The following is a 20868-nucleotide window of genomic DNA, read 5'->3' as shown; positions in this document are numbered from 1 at the left end:
ATGATTATTTATAAACTTGGAACAAGGATACTCATCAGCGTCGTAAAGCATTACCTTGCTACAGTAATCCACATGTAAACATTATTAAATGTTTTTAGCAGCTAAATTCAAATAACATTTACAGATATTATCAAAAGTATGAAAAAATATGATTCATGTCCATAAAAATAGGCAGTGCCAGTATTTGGCCACCTATGTAAACTAAATGTCACCTGGTGGTCATGATTGGCACTGCAGGCAAACTAAATCTTATTGAAGGCTCATTTTTTGAGATATCAAGTTCAAAATTGGAATATGATTTGTTTACATATTTAGCTTGGATTTTCTGTACATTTTAGTCTAAAAAGGCTTTGTAAAATACATTTTTTACATAATATAATGAAATATATATATATATATATATATATATATATATATATATATATATATTTTTTTTATTAATTTTCCATAACTTTTGTTTTGTTTAACTTTTTTATTGTTTTCCACTTAAGCTACAATCTGACATCAGTCTTTTTAAAAACTAGTTTAAATATGCACCGAAACATTAAAAAAGGCAACAATTAAATCTGAATATGTTTGTTTAACATTTATGTAGGGTTATTTTTTTGAAGTTAAAATAAATATTTTCCATGGATTTGGCAGATACCAATAACCGGTAACTCTTTATGTTTTGGGAATGTTTTGACTGATTATGTTTGTCAATCACAAACACTGACTGTTTGTTTACGAGTGATTTATTTGTACGTAGTTTTTGTTTTGCACTATTGATCATCTGTCGGAGGCTCTCAGAGACAGTCGGCCATGCAGAGGGATGGGGAATGGCGAGAGAACCACAGACGTACCAGAAGCGTTAGTCCTCATTGGTCACTGATTGTAATTCTGTGAAAAATAATCCATATCAGCAGGAAGGGTTGAAAAAAAAAAGCCATGGGCAGGAGGAAGAGAAGCATGTGCAAAACACACACACACACACACACAAAGTTAACATGGAGGAGACACAGAAATATGAACTAGGGCTGCACCATACTGGGAAAATTTTCGATATGCGAAATTGTTGAATATTGCAATGATGATTATCTAGAAAAATGCTATTTTTATTAGATCCAAATCTTTTATCTATCTAATGATATCAAAATAAACTGATATAATATATATATATATATATATATATATATATATATATATATATATATATATATATATATATATATTAGATCTAATTCATTCTAATTCACACTTGAAAACTGTGTCAAGTTGGAAACTTTTAGTCTTTAAAACACTGAATCAGTGAAAACCTCCACAGATATCCTGACTGTAATTGGCTGTTTTCATTTTTCTTCTCGAATCGTCTGCTCCTTTTTGTTTATTTTCAGCTTTGGGTTCAACTTTGGGTCTTTCCAGCCAATAGCAGAACAGTAACTACTGGTGAGGCGGGGCTTAAGATAGTATGACCCCATCTGATTGGGCAAATTTAGATAAACAACCAATGCATGAAGTAAATGTCATTTATCACACATGTCTGCAATACACAGTTAAAGTCAGAACTATTTGCCTTCCTGTAAATTTGTTTACTTTTTCAAATATTTCCTAAAAAATGTTAAACAGATTCAGGAATTGTTCACAGTATTTCCTCTAAAAAAATTTTTTCTGGAGAAAGTCTTATTTGTTTTACTTTGGCTAGAATTAAAGCAGTTTTTAATTGTTTTAAACTCATTTAAAGTCAATATTATTAGCCCTCTAAGCAATATTAGTGTTGGATTGTCTCCAGAACAAACCACTGTTATACAATGACTTGCCTATTTACCCTAACTTTACCCTAACTAACCTAGTTAAGCCTTTAAAAGTCACTTTAAGCTGAATACTAGTGTCTTGAAGAATATCTAGTCTAATATTATTTACTGTCATCATGGCAAAGAGAAAATAAATCAGCTATTAGAAATAAGTTATTAAAACTATTATGATTAGAAATGTGTTAAACAAAAATTGGGGAAAGATATACAGGGGGGCTAATAATTTAGCAAGGCTTCAACTGTATATTGCATATGCTATTATTGCAATAACGATAATTTTTCAATACATTGTGCAGCCCTAACATGAACACATCTCCAGTCCAAGCTAACCACAGACTGATGTCCAAAACCTCCACGCTTCAATACGTATTTAATAGCCAATCAGCAATGAGTAGCCAGATTTTGTATGAAAGTCTGCGCAGAAATAACAAATGACTGCAGATTCTGTCTGGCCTTATAATGAGATATGATACTATTTTTTTCAGAAGTGTTTGTTTTGATCAGAGGTTTTGCAGCTCAGTTGACAAATCATACTGCAAAAAATGCTTTTCTTACACAGTTTTTGTCTTGTTTTTGGTCAAAATATCTAAAAATTATTAAATCAATGAGCATTTTCTAGACAAGCAAAGAATATGGTCTTGTTTTCAGAAATAATAAGTCAAAATGCGGTGAGTTTTTCCTTAAACCAAGCAAAGTAATCTGCCAATGGAGTATGCAAAATAATATTAAATCAAAGTGAAAGCATTCCCCATTGGCCGATTAGTTTGCTTGTTTTAAGAAACTCACTTCATATCGACTCTGAAAACAAAATCATATTTTTAGCTTGTCATGAAGTAAGAAAAATACTTTTTGCAGTGCATTTATTAGGGATTGCAGTGTTAAATTTAGGACTTCATTAGGGTGTGTGTGAATGAATGAATGAGTGTGTGTTGCTGTAAGGAAGCAAGCGAATTAGAATGATTAAATCACATACAACAGAAGACTTCAGCGTTAAACACAAAGAAACTGAAGAAAGAACAAAAAAAACCCTCGCACCCTCATCTGTATGGTTAGTAAAGCATCTTTTGAGTGTGTGTGTTGTGCAGTGTGTGTGTGTTGCGCAGAGCCAATGTGACCAAACGTCCATTCAGTGACACATTCAGAGACGAGATTCAGGGTGCTTTCACACCTGTGAATCGATTCAGTTGTTCCGAAACAGAGATTACAATTGTTACATTGTTGCTCTTTGCTCTTGGAGCGGTTCGCATTCACACTGCAAAGTTTTTAATCGGACCAAAAGAGCTAAAACAAGTCACGTGCGAGTAAACTCTCCTTACATTGGTCAGAGTGTCAGGGTTTATTTTGCAGCTTCCCGCTCAGCTGTCAGGAGAGGTGGTGGTTAGGTGGTGATTGACAGAGTGCGCGCGACGTGTCTGAGGAGAGACACGGTGGGGAGGGGTGAGAAGGGTGCGCGACGATGCCTATTTGAGGACTGGGAGGGAGACGCGAGATTACCGGGAGATCATCACTCGTTTGCGGGCATCCGGAGACTCGCGAAACTTCCCGCCCTAATCATAATTCTCTCTTCATATAGCCGTAAGCTTATTACATATCCATAAAACACTGTGGTATAACCGCGCTCGGATCGGATCGCTTTCTCACTACAATCGAACCGCTCCAGGGTTCGTTTCAATCGAGCCGAGACCACCTCATTCAAGCGATCTCGGAGCGATTACTTTGGCGCGGAACAGAGCGCGATTGCCCTGTTCACATATGCCAATCGAACCGCGCTAACTGGGCAAACGAGATACGTTCCGAAACAAAAGTGTAGGTGTGAAAGCACCCTCAGACTATTATTAGAGCTGGGTGATATAATTAAGACATTAAAATCCAGATTTTAACCTCTTCTCCTTTTTACAAAACAATTATCTCAAGAATACCTTGGGTTTTTCTCTTCCTGATATGCTTTGTTTTTGAGCAGGTAGAGATGTTCATTCTCAGGGTTGCAGGGTTTTCAGTCTTTGCTCACTATTATATGTCACTTTACACCTTGACTGTACAATTATTGATCTAATCACATTGACTTATTCATATCCATCTGTAAAATGTTCATAGTTTTTCTGCTTTAGTGTACATGCATCAATTATCCAATTTAAACTGTATATTATATCTTAACATTCTTATCATCCAGTAGTTATTAACCCATCTTATTCATATACTAACTCAATCTGTATAATGTAAGGTTAATATTATTAGCTCCCTTAAGCAATATTAGTGTTGGATTGTCTCCAGAACAAACCACTGTTATACAATGACTTGCCTAATAACAATGACCTTACCCTAATTAGCCTAGTGAAGCCTTTAAATGTCACTTTAAGCTGAAAACTAGTGTCTTGAAGAATATCTAGTCAATTATTATAAGATAAAAGAAATCAGTTATTAGAAATGAGTTATTAAAACCATTATGTTTTCATTATATCCTGTCACTGCTTATATTGGCACTCTGGTTAGATGTTAACTGCATTCCTTTACCCTGTACTCTAATGGCAATAACGTTGAATCTTATGTTATTTGAAAATCCAATTATAATAACTACATTTTTTAAGCCTTTTGAGAATGTATTTGTTTTTTTTAATTAATATAAACAGTATAAAGTAATTAAAAGTGATAATGAAGAGTGGAGTAATGATGCTGAAAATCTGGGTTGAATGACTCGGGGGGGAAATATATTTTAAAACACTCACTAGCTGTCAGAATGTTGAATATTTGATCTAAGGTCTAAATAAATAGTCTTAAATAAGTAAATCTGAATATCACAATGATTTCTGAAGGATAATGTTACTGGAGTAATGATGCCAAAAAAATCACATAAATAATTACATTTTAACATATATTCAAAAAGCAAGTTATTTTAAATAGCGAAGATATAACTTTGGATTAAATAATGCAGGCTTGCTGAGCTGAACAGACTTCTGAAAAAAACAAACATTTAAAACATCTATTTTAATTTAGGAAAAATATGTTTCACAATATTACTGATATTTATTTTTGATGAAATAAAACATAGGAAAAAGTCTAAAAATATATATTATATTATATTTTATTATTTTATATTATATTATAATATATTGTACTATATTATATTATATTATTTTATATTATATTTTATTATATTATTTTATATTATATTTTATTATTTTATATTATATTATATTTTATTATTTTATATTATATTATTTTATATTATATTATATTATTATATTATTTTATATTATATTATATTATATTATATTATATTATATTATTTTATATTATCAATGTCAAAAAAAGACATTTGTAAAAAAAATTTTAAAAAACAAATCTAATTAGTTTAATAAATTATTTTATTTTAAATCAGACTGTTTTTATTTATTTAGACGACTGATTTGCACAAATAAATTGAATTAATCAACTTTTAATCCAAATAGTATCCCTGATTTAACCTGGGAGTGTCACTATACGATCCGCAAAAAAAACCTATATTTTTTAACCAAAATTGTGACAGTTTTGCTAGTATTGTTTACATTTACTGTGCTCCGCTAAAATGAGTATAACCGTATTTAAAAATGTATAAATCAATTTCTCAGTAAATATAGCCAATATATGTTAATGCATTTGAACAAAACAGTTTTATTCAACAGTTACATGCAGTAAAATAAGAGTTTGCTCACCAAACATATTTAGGATTGAAAGATAATACATATAAATTCAAACAAAACTATAAATTTAATATTTTGTTTCTCTTGGTTTTTCCTGTTTATTGAAATTTGATTTACTATTTGTCTCTGACATTAGTTAAGGAGTGTACATTTTTCGACTGTGATCTTTTATTCTGATGTCCCCAATGATGATTCTTTACATTACATTACATTAGATTACATCTTTAGTTTTTTTTGTTAGATTAGTTCATCAGTTTCGTCTTTGGTGCTGTCTAATCTAGTGTATTTGCACTTATATATTACTGTAAAGCATCCTGTAGAAAATTTCAGTATAAAAGAGGGTGTACTCATTTATACTGAGCACTGCATATCACCAGCAAAATACATCACCCAGCTCTACTGTGATGTTTGACCGATTATAAGTGTTAGAAGCAGGACAGCAGACTGTGGACATCTGAACACTTTGATAACCAGAAACAATGAACTGTCAGTGATGATAAGACTGCGACTGCTTATCATTTAAATGTTGCTATGGTGACCGGTTAACTCACCCACACCACTGCATTTAATCCACCGATTACAGTCTCACACTCCGCGGCTAAGAGCAAATGCAATCTCTTATTAGACTGCAGAGGTTAGTGTTTCTGTGCATTTCTAATCTTTCATGTACAGTGTTGTACTGTACAGTATATGCTTATTTCTGCACCACTTGCTACATCAGATGGAGGCTTGTTTACATCAAGCCAGACACATTAGGGGCAGATCACCCAAACATGATACTTATGTCTTTATTTACTCGTTTAAAACCAGTTTGAGTTTCTTTCTTCTGTTGAGCAAAAATATATTCTGAATAATACTGAAAACATTTTAGTTCCTACTACTATGGATGTCAATAGCTATGTTTCCGTTAGGAATGCAACGATTATACCCTACTGAAAACATTCAGGCCTCTTGTCTAGATTTGGGCTGCTTATCTGCCTTCAGATCCCCCCATGTCCGCAATCTGGGTGTCATCCTTGATGAGCCATTAAAACTCGACGAACAGATCAGTTCGGTTATTGGCTCCAGTTTTTATCAACTATGGTTGCTGTCTAAAGTTAAACACTTTTTAATCCCACCACTCGAGAGATGGCTGTCCACACTTTCATTACATCACGGTTAGACTACTGCATTGCACTTTACTATGGCATGTCAAAATCCCAGGTTTCTCGCCATCAGTTGGTCCAAAATGCTGCTACTAGATTTGTTTGTTATCGCAAAAAAATATGACCACATTACCCCGCTTCTAAGAGGCCTTCATTGGCTGCCTGTCCAATTCAGAATTGATTTTTAAGTGCTTTTACTGGTTTATAAATCCCTCCATAATCTAGCCCCATCCCATCTCTCAGAGCTGCTTCATTTTTACACTCCTGTGAGATCTCTTAGATCAGGGATCACCAAACGTGTTCCTGGAGGGCCGGTATCATGCAGATTTTACCTCCAACCCTAATCGAACACACCTGAACAAGTTAATCAAGGTCTTACTAGGTATACTTGAAACATACAGGCGGGTGTGTTGAGGTAAGTTGGAGCTAAACCCTGCAGGGACACCGGCCCTCCAAGACCAGGATTGGTGACCCCAGTCTCAGGTCAAGTGATCAGAATCTTCTTTCAGTTCCTCAGTCCAGGCTAAACGTTGAGGGGACAGAGCTTTCTCTGTGGCGGGTCCTCGGTTGTGGAAAACCTTGCCCCTTGAGATTAGAATAGCTCCATCATTATCTATTTTTAAATCACTTCTTAAAACGTACCTGTTCAGCTTGGCTTTCTAAGATTATTTTAATAGTCCTTTCCAGTGCTACATTTTTACTGACGTTTCTCTTGCCTTATTTCTATGTTTTTATATTCTGTCTTTTTATTTTTACCTTGTCTTACGTACAGCACTTTAGTCAGTCTTGTGACTGCTTTTAAATGTGCTCTATAATAAATAAATATCCTTGAACTTGAATAATATGTTCAACTATATTACATAAAACTACACATGTATGTTCATAAATGGCCACATATATAAAGTTATTGCTAATATCTATGAGCAAACTGTATATGTATACTCATTAAGAAGATTTTTTCAATGTGGACGAGAAGCTTTTGGAAACACCAGTGCAGACAGAAAGAGCTTTTGAAATAAAAAGTGATCAAATGTGTCTGGTTTAATGTAGACAGAAGTTGCTTGTCTTCTGTTGGCTGGACAAAAAAATAACACTAGGTGGCGCTAGTGCAGCAGAAATGACATTTATTCCTCTAGTCTGAGCACATTAGTGTTGTTTACTAGTGAGTCTGCTGTTAATGTCCCTGGGTCTCACCTGGGCACACTGGGTGGGGCGCGGTTAGGACGGGATGGGACCGTAGGAGGAGGTCCGCCGAAGGGGTCCGGAGAGGCTCCGGGGCGGGAGGGAACAGGTGGCCCACCTGTAGCTGGGGGCCCTGGGGCCGAACCACGGGAACCTGGGCGAGCTGGAGGCCCTGGGGGAGGAGCCCGTCTTTGAGGGGTTGGGCTGGTGGCCGGAGACCTGACAGGAAAATATAGGCATATTTAAATTTATTTAAAGTTTGTGCGATTTGGCAAAGTTGTCTAGGGATGCACGATATTATCAGCACGTAATCGGAATCAGCCGATCAGCTATGTAACCAGTGCATACCAGATCAATGTATTGTTGTGCATGTCCCTGTCAAATAAATAAAAATTTAAATACGCTGTCCATCCTGAACGCACCTTCCTCCAGAGCCAGTGCGCTGCACCTGTAGCCAGGAGTCGTCCACGGGTGGAGGCAGAGAGGTGGAGATGGTGGTGGTGCTGATGTCCCCAATGATGTTGAGCGCCTCTTTGAGAGCGTGGTACATGCGGAGCATCTCGTCCCGCCGCTGCGCCTGCTCAGCAGACTCCTCCATCAGTGTGTTCTGATCTCCACACGAGTACAGTGAAGCCAGCAGCTCCGCGTTGATGTACTCCTTTGTCTGAAAGAGCAGAGATTTATAATAAAATAATTGCTGCTGACATGGAGTTAAATTGGATTTTGGTAAAAAACCAAACAATACAAACAAATAAAATCTGAAATATGAGTTGTTTGTAATAGCAATGAAATGATAGAAGGAGAAAGCACTGAACTACTGAAACTTATTCAATACTTTTTATAAAAGGTTTTGGTGCTGCAGCTTAAAGTGTGGAGAATGAAGCCTCATGCTTTGCTCAGGTGTGAGTTTCTCACAGACTTCACCAGAATGTGAAAATCTTGATGGTACTGTGGGTCTCGTCTATTAAATCTGAGCTTTATTCTGTATTCTCTATTGGATTTGGATCAGGTGATGGGCTTGGCCATTCTACAGCTTGATTTTATTTCTCTAAAAGCATCTGAGAGTCTCCTTGGCTGTGTTTTGGATCATTGTCTTGCTGAAATGTCCACCCTGGTTTCATCTTCATCCTCCTGCTGATGTAGATGTTGGACTGAAGCAGCTGATATTCATTTACACTGAGGAAGGGCAGAGGGTTGCTGAAGAACTACTGAGAGATTTCCACTGCTGTCTGGGCTTTCACTGCCTTTCTACACCTCCCTTTCTGCATCCGTCCAATACTTTTTTTTTCCTATGTCATTTTATTTAGCATAACTTCAATTGTAAACTTAGTCAAAATAAAAAACAAATAAAAATAACGCAGTCTCTGATGCTGCTTACATTATTGATCATCAGATGCATGATGGTCTTGGGTATCAGGTCTCGTACGGTCTTGTTGACGATGGCCATATAGGAGTCCACCAGGTTTCGGATGGTCTCCACCTGCCTCTCCAGCTGAGGGTCCATGGAGTGCATGAATCCGTCGGAACCGTTCTCTTCGCCTGCGTCATTCTACACACATATATAATAACACGCAGCTCAAACACTGGCAATTAGGGCAGCACAATATATCGAAACATTATTGTTATCACAATAACAGTATGTGCAATATTACAAAAAGGTGTGACGGGAACATTATTCACCCTTCTGTAAAATTTTGGTTTGTTTTTAAATATTTGCCAAATGCTGTAGAACAGATTCAGGAGTTTTTCACTGTTTTTCCTAGAACATTTTTTCTTCTGGAGAAAGTCTGGTTTGTTTTATTTCAGCTAGAATAAAAGCAGTTTTTTATTGTTTAATAAAATATACAATGTTATTAGCCCCTTCAGCAATATTAGTTTTGAATTGTCTCCAGGACAAACCCCTGTTATAAAATTACTTGCCTAATTACCCTAACTTTACCCTAATTACCCTAGTTAAGCCTTTAAATGCCACTTTAAGCTGAATACTAGTGTCTTAAGGAATATCTAGTCTAATATTATGTGCCGTCATCATCAAGACAAAGAAATTAGAATGACTAAAAATATTCGGTTTACAAAAGTGTTCTTTCCATTCATTTCTCAATTAAACAGCACTTTGGAACATTTGGAAAATTTCACAGGAGGACTAATCATTTCAACTGTATTCGACCAATCAGATAGGGCTGTACTATATTTGCTCCGCCTCCCCAGTATTTGTTGTTCTGCTATTGGCTGGAGAGGCGCAAAGGGGTGAACAGAGTTAAAAGAAACACTAATAGACTAATAAATTAAATTCTTTATCTTTGCCATGATGACTGGATATTTTTTAAGAAACTAGTATTTAGCTTAAAGTGACATTAATTGATTAGGCTTAATTAGGTTAACTAGGCAATTGATTGGATAACAGTGGTTTGTTCTGTATACAATCTAAAAGTTATATATAATAATATTAATAATAATATTGACCACAGCAGCTTTTACATTTTTTTTTCTGTAGAAAATCTAAAAATAATTGTAAACAACTGTTTTAAAACACAGTTTTAAAAGGATATATAAGCCTTTATTCCAGCCAAACTAAAACTAACCAGACTTTCCCCATAAAAAATATGGAAAATATCTGTTGTCTGCTAAACATCACTTGTAAAATATTAAAAAAAATAATATAATAAAATATTTCAAGGAATTATAAAAAATGTATAATTTGGACTTATATATTTCGATTTATTTAATAATTTGATTTGTTTATAAGAAAAAACATTGATTACCTGTTTAGACTGTAGTGTCATATTTACTTAAGCAAATGATCAAACAATTGCTATTAAAAATTTCCGAAGGGAAATTACAAGAAATATCATTATGGACCCTTTTCACAAGACTGTTCTGACGCGTTTAATGCTCATCAGCATCTTAAATTCTTAAAAATGTTTAATATTTATATTTTTAAAAATATTGAGCATTTTTATGTATTTAATTATGTGTGTATTATATCAGCTTTGCATCAAATTACACCAAGTACATGAGCTCTTGTGTGAGGTGTGTAATGCAGTGTGTATGGGGGGCAGGTCAGTAAATATGACTTTATTCTGTCCTCTATCTGCCGTTATCATTCTCTATTGCTTTCCTCTCTCTGAAAGCGTTGATAACAGTTTTTCTTTAATAATTTCAGAACATAGGATTGTCAATAAATTATTTGTTGTACTTTCCTATTCACTGCGCTCTAAGTTTAGCAACTATGACCACATCTGCTGATGAGAAACTGTGAAAAGGGTTGATTGCAATACTCAATAAGATTGCATATTGTATTTTTTCCCACTATCATGCAAACCTAACTGGAAATCATGAAAAATACAAATGCACAATAAATAAATAAATAAATAAATCCAAATTCTTCAGAGTGTGTGTACCTTCTCCTTCTCCTGGTGTGGCACAATGGAAAGCAGCAGCAGCAGCAAGAGAGAAACACAACAGCATTATACGATGCATTAGTCATGTATTAATCATTCATTAGCATTCATTAAAAGCTGAGATGAACACACACCACCACACGCTCAGGATAAACTCCGGCACGCAGGAATGAAGCTTTCCAGCCGTCCACCTCTTCCTGACTCTCACAGGCCAGCTCCAGTTGACGGTAGTCCTTATACACGTTCCTGACATGCAGAAGATGTGAACGTTCATGCCTTTACGCCATGAGCACTCATTATATTTGACACACATGTTGCACACAAACTTATACAGTTGAGGTCAAAATTATTCGCCCTCCTGTGAATTTCTTTTTCCAAATGATGTTGAGCAGATTGAGGAGTTGCTCACAGTATTTCCTCTAATATTTATTCTTCTGGAGAAAGTCTTATTTGTTTCATTTCAGCTAGAATAAAAGCAGTTTTTAATTGTTTTAAAGCAATTTTAAGGTCAATATTATTAGCCCCCTTCAGCAATATTAGTGTTGGATTGTCTCGAGAACAATCCACTGTTATACAATGACTTGCCTAATTACCCTAACTTTACCCTAATTACCCTAGTGAAGCCTTTACATGTCACTTTAAGTTGAACACTAGTGTCTTGAAGAATATCTAGTTTAATATTATTTTGTCATCATGGCAAAGAGAAATAAATCAGCTATTAGAAATGAGTTATTAAAACTATTATGTTAAAAAATGTGTTGAAAAAAATCTCTCAGTCAGACAGAAATTAGAAAAACATATTCAGGAGGGCTAATAATTCTGACTTCAACTGTACATGCTTTTTGCTGTCTGATTAGATTTAAGTTATCAAGTAAAATGTCATGTGATTTTTTTTTTTTTTGTTAAGACATAACAATTATTTTGATATTGTTAGTAATATTTTATGATGAAAACTTATAGGACTATAGCAACATTGCTTTACTTAATGATGATAAAAATAATAATAATAATAACAACAATAATACATTTTTTTTGTTATTGTTAAACCGTGCACTGATATCTCTGCTGCTATATAACTCATACCTGTCAACCTTCCCTTTTTTGCTGGGATTCTCCCATATTTTACCATTTTATCTTGCTATCATCCCGTTTAATTATTTTCCCGTATTTTTCCAGTATTTTTAGTCTTTCTATGAAAAGTCAAAGTCGCATCCAAGAGCCGATGTCAAATGTGATATAATTGCAAGAGCTGTTCAAGAGAATTCGGCTTTCGCTTTATTTCTGCTTTAAAACAATTTGAAATGAATATTAAAACAGCCGCATTCACTCCCTTTTCATTAAAGCTTTGCATCGACCATCCTATGGTCACCTTATAGTTATTAGTAATGATTACATTTATAATATTTTGCAGCATTGTATAATGCAGTTTAATACTGTAAAAATGAGCAGAAATACCTAAAATCACTGAATGAAAAAGTACAGTAAAATGTTCATGTATTGTAAAATGAATTAAAGTAACTCTCTACTGTAATCTAACTTTACTGGCAACTGTGCTGTCAGTACTGTACTGTAAAAATATAAGAAAATCAATAACAGTGGATCAAATATGATCATCAGGCTTTTGAGAAAGGGTTCTTATTTGTTCATATCTTAATCATCTTCAATTTTGCATTAAATTGCATGTTTTAAAACTATAGAGCTTTGATCAAAACTCTTACTCATATTAAAATGTAAAAACTCATTAAAAAAGAATAGACCGCTCTGATCAATACTTAATATTATAGTAAATAAATATTAGTAAAAGATTTAATTTTATGTAAATATTCTGCTATACTGTTATGAATAGCTCACGAACTTTAAATCCAAATTTACTATAACAATAAATTAACATTTAAATAATACACTTTAATAATAATATGAAATATAATTACAATATTTTCAAATATCAGACTTTTTTCTATCAAATTTTTACTTTTTTATTTCATTTAGGATAAAAACTATTTATTTTGACATTTTACTTCTTTTTATGTTTTATCAACAACTCTATCAAACTGCATATGTTTGCATTTAACCTGTTTTACAGGTATTCGCTCCATGTTCTCCCTATATGTTTTTTTTTGTGGTCATTCTGAAGGTTTGTGTTTGTCTGCTTGACCTCTGACCTTTGCTCAGTGTTGAAGAGGGCAAAGATGTGTTTGCTGGACATGAAGCCCTTCTCCACATCTCTGAACTTCAGATTGTCCACCTGCAGCATGTACTTCTTCTCTTTCTCCTGCAGGGGGCACAACAGAGAGGATGAGTTTAATGCAGTGTGTGTGTGTGTGTAAGAAAGAGAGAGGACTTAGAGACTGACACAGTTGCATATGCTGATTGTGCTGAGCTTGTTGGATGTATGCTGGTCAAGTTTACCGTGTTTCCATAATTTAAGTGTGCTCTGTATTCATTTTTGACTCATCTAAAGCATAAATACACCATAATATGTGTGCAGATATTTGAGAAGCATGCTGATGAACACACTTGTGTATCTGATCAACAATGCTGCAGTCAGTGATTCTGCTTTGAGAATGTGTGTTCTGTCGCAATGTTTGTCTCTGCTTTGATCTCTAACTCCGCCCACTGCCTCTTTAACCAATTATATTTCAGCATCTTGGGTTGCCTTGATGACAGTGTATTTAATTTCAGTCCTGAAGGCGTTCAGTGTAGGCGTATGCAGCTTGACTTATTAAAATACACATGAGCTGGTTTTGAATTAGCAAATAAAATAAATATTAAAAACATACACTGTAAGCTGCCCAGCTATTGTTTAAGACTCAATCGTTAGACACGCTTCTGTTTGTGTCCTCAATCTGGCAACCTGTGTGTGTGCATCATCATTGGATTAGGGGTCAGGTTAAAAAAAAACTCTCATATGTTTTGAATTTGGATTGCAATACCTAGTTCAACCACTAGGTGTCAATGCTACATGCTACCTTTAGAACACATGCAAATGATAACGTTTCACTCTGTTATGGTTATATGTTGCTCTGACTCCACAAATCTCATGTATCTCAATTGTTGATCAACAATAATCCCAATTTAACTTTGCATATCATGCGGTGTGACTAGCGGACACACACATTGCGATATTTATATATTGTGCAGCCCTAATATATATATATATATATATATATATATATATATATATATATATATATATATATATATATATATATATATATATATATATATATATATATATAGCAGAGTGAATTTTATGTCTTCACCACACGCGTCTGGAACTGATTAGAACCATCAGAGCTAAAAAAAAAAAAAAGCATGAGGGAGGGTGGCGGCGGAGTCTGACTGGTGCACCACAGTTGTTTGGCTGGCCGTCAGGGGCCCGGAGCCCAGCGGGTACAGCCTGGTATTCCCCTGCCCACCAGAGCCAGCACCGCGCCCTGCTGTAACGCCTGAAAAACACACACCAACCAGCTGGAGCTGACGAAAAAAGACCAGCCACAGGGCACAGAGATCCGATTGGTGTTCGAGAGACTTTCTGAAGTCTTACAGTTGAAGACAAAATTACTGCCTTAAGGCACAGCTTGTGTTTTTTCCCCTACTGATAAACCTCTGCTGAAAGGTCAATGTGACTGTTTTCAATTTCATACAGTTTCTCACTCAAAATAATGACATTTGTGGTAGATTTTTGTGGGGGACAACTTGATTTTTTTTATGTCCAATCTATTTAAATTTGTAAAAACTAATGTTAACTTAATTATTTTATGTTGCCCCAACACTAATCTTTTAGATTTGTCCTCTGACCAGAGATTGTTATGTATTCCTAAGTCGAGGCTGAAATGCAGAGGTGACAGTGCCTCAGCAGTAGCTGGTCCTTGGTTGTGGAATGCTCTGCCTCTCTGTATTAGATCTGTTTCGTCTTCTTTTTTAATTTAAGTTACAAAAACTTACCTCTTTGATTTGGCTTTTTTTCAGTAAAAACTTTTAGCTATAATTATATATTTTTCTCTGTTGTGATGTGTACTGTGCAGCACATCGGTCAACCTCTGGTTGTGTTTAATAGTGCTATATAAATAAAATGGGCACTGATATTGACAAAATCGATTGTGTGGAACCTAACATTTTTAACAGTGCTTTTACAGCATTGATGTTGTAATTTAATTAAAATATAATCAGTTTAACAGACTTAAGCGTTTATTTAATTGTTCAAATGTAAAATGAGATGAAAAGCCATCAGGAGCAGCAAGCGAGCGCTAAAACTCCATTGAAAATACTGGAGTAAAATAAAATATAACATTTTAAAGACATGATGCAGACCAATGTAATTTAATGCAGTGCTTTTTGTTCAATCTGAGACCCACTTTACATCCTATATCAATCAGGCTGTGAAGATCAGTGATTTTTAAAAGTGCTGTACATAGGTTTTTGACTCTTCTGTGTCATATAAACACCAAACATGTGTGCAAATGTTTCAGAAACATGCTTAGTGAACATTCTTGTTTGTCTGAAAAACAATGCTGAAGTCAGATATTCTGCTGTGAACATGTGCCGTACATGCCAGAATGTATCTTTGTTTTGGTCAATTGACCTGCCCGATACCAGTTTGGCCAATTTTTCAGCACCCTTGGTTGCCAGTTAGTGGAGAACAGCGTATTTCATTCATTCATTCATTCAGTCAGTCAGTCAGTCAGTCAGTCAGTCAGTCAGTCAGTCAGTCAGTCAGGCTCTCTAAATATGCGTCTGTGACTGAAATGCGTCGGCATTTTGTTCGCGCGTCATCACACCCACGGCGGGATACCAAACAAGGGCAAAGAGGCGGAGAGTGGGCGGAGCTACAGACACCTGCTGACAGTTTGCTTGGACCTGGTTCAGACACCTGGTTTACTTTGGGAGAACGCTTAATACTTTATCACCTGCGACTCGTTTGTATTCTGACCACTTGTGCTTGGCTGTACACTATATCAATAAAGTGTTTAGTCTTTTAAAAACACTGCTGTAATACATTGAGCCACTAAATATTGTTCTTATGACGTTTTTCAACAGGAGGAAAACGCAAATTACTTACAAACACTTCAGATATAGTCTGTGTTAGTTAATGCAAGACTATTGATGAACTCCAGCATAACACTGTATGACATTGCTTCAGATGACTGATCTACAGCCTACAGCTAATCAATCTGACAGATTCTGCAGTGCATTACAGCTCTAAATATAAATATAAACCATAAATGATCCTAAATAAAACAAATACATGTACAGAGATGGTATATAAGTATATAACTTTACTCACATGGGAAACGGAGGCCACGTGAACGGTTTGTGAGCACAATAACGTGCACTCAGCATGCCATGCCATATGATAATTGTAGGAAACAAGTCCAAAAGGCAGTCGACTGTGTAAAGCCACATAAAACAACACAGAAATACGATAAATATGCCGAGTTCAGTGGCTAATCTGCAGGATTCAGCTGAGGTGACGTCACGGCGACCAACGAGACCTAGCTGTCACTCAAGTGGCCACGCCCTTAATTATGCAAACTTAATATAACTTAATATAAAGGAAACGGACGAGTTATAAAAAAATTCACCCCCCTCACAGTTGTCATGAAGGGTAATATTAGCTGTATTAACCCAAATCTTTTTTTGTAGCAGGCTGTAAACACCTTTTTTTCTGCTGTAAAGTCGGCCATTCTAACAGTGGGCTCAATTGAAATTTGCTCTGTTTTGGAGCCAGGAGCAGCCAGGACTAGCGGAATTTCGGATGAATTGCAGTTTTAGTTACTTCCGTATTGACTTCCTGAGAGAGAGCGGGAGGTTGCCGCTTGCGGGATACGCAGTGATGAGCAGTTAGGCTGTTTGCACCAGACGAAACACGACAGAAATGTAAACACAGCCATTCAGAAGCACAGAATAGTGCACTCACTGCACTCCAGCCAAACGGTTTATAATCTAATGAATACATAATAAAGCTCTTTAACATGATTAAATGTAGATGCTGCATCACTGATATGTGTTGGCTTGCACTGAGTCTCAGCTCTGTAGTTCAGTTTCAGATGCTTTATTTTATTCTCCAGATCTGAGCTGAACTATCTGCTGTTGATTTCAGTAGTGTGGCAATAAATGTTATGTAAAACGGCCTTCAGACTCACATTATTAGCATTTAACACTGAATAAAGGCCATGAGGTGTACCTGAGCTGATCATTGTCAGTTTTCTGTTGTTAAGCTTTGAGAAATAAAAGCCATTTCTAAAATATTAGAAAATATTCCTGCTATAGCATGCCTTTGTTTTTATTCAGAACACAGTGTTCTACAGTCAGGCATACTGCTGTTGGTGTCATCAATCTGGCAACCTGCTCTTGCATGTGTTTTGAACCAGGTGTGCAATGCAGTTCAACCACTGGGTGTAAAATTACACACTGCATCTTTAAAGAAAACAAAGCTTAAATGATTTTATAACATCATACAGTTCACAGGAAGAGCTTGAACTGGGTTACTGACATTTCCCAAGTGCAATTTAACGGAGCGAACACATTTCTAATAATAGTGTTAATAACTCATCTCTAACAACTGATTTCTGTTCTCTTCACCATGATGACAGTAAATAATATTAGTCTATATATTCTTCAAGACACTTCTATACAGCCTAAAGTGGCATTTAAAGGCTTCACTAGGGTAATTAGATGTGCAGATGACTGGTGTCGGAGCGAGAGCTCTTCTAAACTGTGCTGTGGTCATTTTCGGGATTTTTCCTTTTCTGTGTTTTTCATCACCGTCAGGGGCTTTCCGAGTGTGTAACGCGTGTCAGGTACTCAAGCCAGCTGGACCAGGTGCTCTTCATCACACAAAAACATGCGCGCACACACACGCACAGACACACACACACACACTCACATTCAGTAATGGCACAGGACAGATGATGTTATCAGTAAAGTCATGGCAACTGTCTCTCCCACACACACACACACAAACAGACACACACTTCCTCACATACAGACAGACAGACTCAGTACACACACAAGCACACACAAACGCACACACACACTTTCTCACATACAGACAGACAGACTCAGTACACACACACACAAACACACACAAACACAGACACACACTTTCCCACATACAGACAGACAGACTCAGTACACACACAAACACACACACACACACACTATCTCACATACAGACAGACAGACTTAGTACACACACACACACAAACACACACACACACACTTTCTCACATACAGACAGACAGACTCAGTACACACACACAAACACAGACACACACTTTCTCACATACAGACCGACAGACAGACTCAGTACACACACACCCACACTGACTCAGATTTTTCCTTTTCCTCAGCCAGATTTTGGAAAGAGAGGATTGAGGAGAGAGAGAGTGTGTGTGTGTTTGGGGTGGAGAGAGAGAGAAAGAGAGAGAGTTTGTGTGTGTGAAAGAGAGAGTGTCTTTGTATGTCTGTGTGTGTGTGTGTGTGTGTGTGTGTGTGTGTGTGTCTGTCTGTCTGTCTGTGTGTGTGCGCGTGTGTGTGTGTGTGTGTGTGTGTGTGTGTGTGCGTGCGTGCGTGTGTGTGTATGTGAGAGAGAGAGAGAGAGTGTGTGTGTGTGTCTGTGTCTGTCTGTCTGTGCGTGTGTGTGTGCTTGTGTGTGTGTGTGTGTGTGTCTGTGTCTGTCTGTGTGTGTGTGCGCGCGCGTGTGTGTGTGTGTGTGCGTGCGTGTGTGTGCGTGCGTGTGTGTGTGTGTGTATGTGAGAGAGAGAGAGAGAGTGTGTGTGTGTCTGTGTCTGTCTGTGCGTGTGTGTGTGCTTGTGTGTGTGTGTGTGTGTGTGTGTGTGTGTGTGTGTGTGTGTATGTGAGAGAGAGAGTGTGTGTGTGTGTGTGAGAGAGAGAGAGAGAGAGAGAGACGAGTGCAGGGTAATGAGGGGACTGAGATGATGGAATGATCACTGCTGGACTCTTAAAGGAACAGTTCAGAAAGACCTTCAGTCATCATTTGTGTTCCTGTTCAGACCATGATCAATTTTAGGTGAACTGTTTTTTTGAAAATGACATTTGCATTAAAAAGTCTTCTAGAACGTCAGTGTATCTTCCTGACTTATCAGTGTCTATTAAATATAAAGAAAATCATTGTACTGCTAAAAATTTCATATTTTAAGATTTAGTGGTGTAAGGGATCACAGATCTCCTAGTTTGGATCACATTCTGGTGTTTTAGTTACAGATTGGACCATTTTTCGGATCAGCCCAAAAGGGGAGGAGACTAATGTCATTTGCTTTGCATTTATGACAGAAACAGCACTGCAGGACACTTGATTTCAACAAACAGAACTGAGAAGCTGTAATTTAATTACAAATAACATGAAGAAATAACCAGCTAAAGAAAATAAACTAAAATATTTAGTCCTGTGAAAAACTTACTGCGACTACTGTTGCTGATAATGCTGAATGTAGAAATCTAACATCATTTGTACAGCCCATGTTTATTTCCAGTCTCATCTTCAATAAATGATGTTTCATTGCTAGATGATCATTTCTGAAGAATTATTCAGTGGCATATTTTTGATGACTGTTTGTCGCCACCTACTGGTTAAACAATGTAATTGCTGCCCACAACTTTCATTTTAGAGCATCAAGTTAAATGCAGATGATGATGATTTAATCTTTACCATAAACATCAGTGGTTTCATCTTAACTATAAACTGTTCTCTCAGTACTGCTGTGTTATTTGACGGTTTGTAACTTTATAACTAACTCAAAAGACTGAATTTCTTAGGATTAATAAACATATGCAAATCAGCATCATTTGTAATTGATGTTGCGTGGGTGTTGAGATCCCGATCTTTTAATGATTAATTGTGCAGCTTACTCTGAATGCATTAATGCAGGCTAAACATGCAATGTCAGAAAACACCATTCTGTACGAATCATGGATCAACTGTGATCTGTTACACCCCTATTAAGAAACTATATATTAAACAAGATTTGTAAGATATAACAATATATTGCCACTTTCACAACGAAATGATGTATTTTTTTATTTATTATTCATTTATAAATATATATATATATATATATATATATATATATATATATATATATATATATATATATATATATATATATATATAATTTTATTATATATTATATTATAATATTATTACTTAATATTTTATTATGCTTAATTTTCTTTCTTCTAATTCTGTATACTTAACATTAATAATTCATTCATTTTCCCTTGGCTTAGTCTCTTATTTATCAGGTCGCCACAATGGAATGAACTGCCAACTTATATCAGCATGTGTTTTACATAGCGGATGCCCTTTTAGCTGCAACTCAGTACTAGGAAACACCCATACACACTAATTCTCACACACACACGCACTCGTACACTACGGCCAACTTAGTTCATCAATTCTCCTATAGCGCATGTGTTTGGACTGTGGGGGAAACCGGAGCACCCATAGGAAATCAACACATGGAGAACATGCAAACTCCACACAAAAACACCAACTGACCCAGCCGGGACTTAAACCAGCAACCTTCTTGTTGTGAGGCTACAGTGCTAACCACTGAGCCACCCAACATTAATAATACACAACTCAAAAAACCTACATGCATAAATAATACATACATACATCACTTTTTTCTAGAATACACCGTTTACG

At 36.0% G+C, this 20868-nt stretch overlaps 2 protein-coding genes and 1 long non-coding RNA gene across 22 annotated transcripts in view; 2 read left to right on the top strand and 1 right to left on the bottom strand.

Annotated features, from left to right (window-relative positions):
- The window catches only part of dnm1a (dynamin 1a), a 582590-nt gene that overhangs the window by 454229 nt on the left and 107493 nt on the right, over nt 1-20868 (bottom strand). For 4 of the 19 annotated variants that reach the window (XM_087251010.1, XM_087251006.1, XM_087251013.1 and 1 more), the window contains exons 15-20: nt 13358-13467; nt 11326-11441; nt 9173-9343; nt 8217-8458; nt 7807-8013; nt 6019-6065 (exon numbers count right to left, since the gene is read on the bottom strand). The exons of 2 other annotated variants lie outside the window; for them this stretch is intronic. In XM_087251010.1, coding sequence (XP_087107136.1) covers nt 9342-9343; nt 11326-11441; nt 13358-13467 — 228 coding nt within the window. In that variant the 3' untranslated portion in view covers nt 6019-6065; nt 7807-8013; nt 8217-8458; nt 9173-9341. 19 annotated transcript variants of the gene reach the window in all.
- Nucleotides 1648-4845, top strand: LOC147843768 (uncharacterized). The gene is made up of 3 exons (XR_015490872.1): nt 1648-1828; nt 1966-2946; nt 3619-4845. It is a non-coding gene; the product is annotated as an uncharacterized LOC147843768 (long non-coding RNA).
- On the top strand, nt 14883-20006 carry LOC147843767 (uncharacterized). 2 transcript variants are annotated; one of them, XM_087253241.1, is made up of 2 exons: nt 14883-15947; nt 16927-20006. In XM_087253241.1, exon 2 carries the CDS (start codon nt 17882-17884, stop codon nt 19058-19060), a length of 1179 nt encoding a protein of 392 aa, XP_087109367.1. In that variant the 5' UTR covers nt 14883-15947; nt 16927-17881; the 3' UTR covers nt 19061-20006. The 2 variants fall into 2 exon arrangements, with proteins under 2 accessions (XP_087109367.1, XP_087109368.1); XM_087253242.1 differs by having other exon boundaries at nt 14909-15958.

Source organism: Danio rerio, chromosome 5 (genome assembly GCF_052040795.2).
Source record: "Danio rerio strain M-AB ecotype USA chromosome 5, GRCz13ab, whole genome shotgun sequence".
Classification (NCBI taxonomy): domain Eukaryota; kingdom Metazoa; phylum Chordata; class Actinopteri; order Cypriniformes; family Danionidae; genus Danio; species Danio rerio.
Note: the sequence above shows the minus strand (reverse complement) of the source record. Positions and strands in the feature narration are given on the sequence as shown.

What these genes read in the sequence shown, in the direction of transcription:
- LOC147843767 (XM_087253241.1), top strand. Translation starts at nt 17,882, where the DNA reads ATGACTGGTGTCGGAGCGAGAGCTCTTCTAAACTGTGCTGTGGTCATT.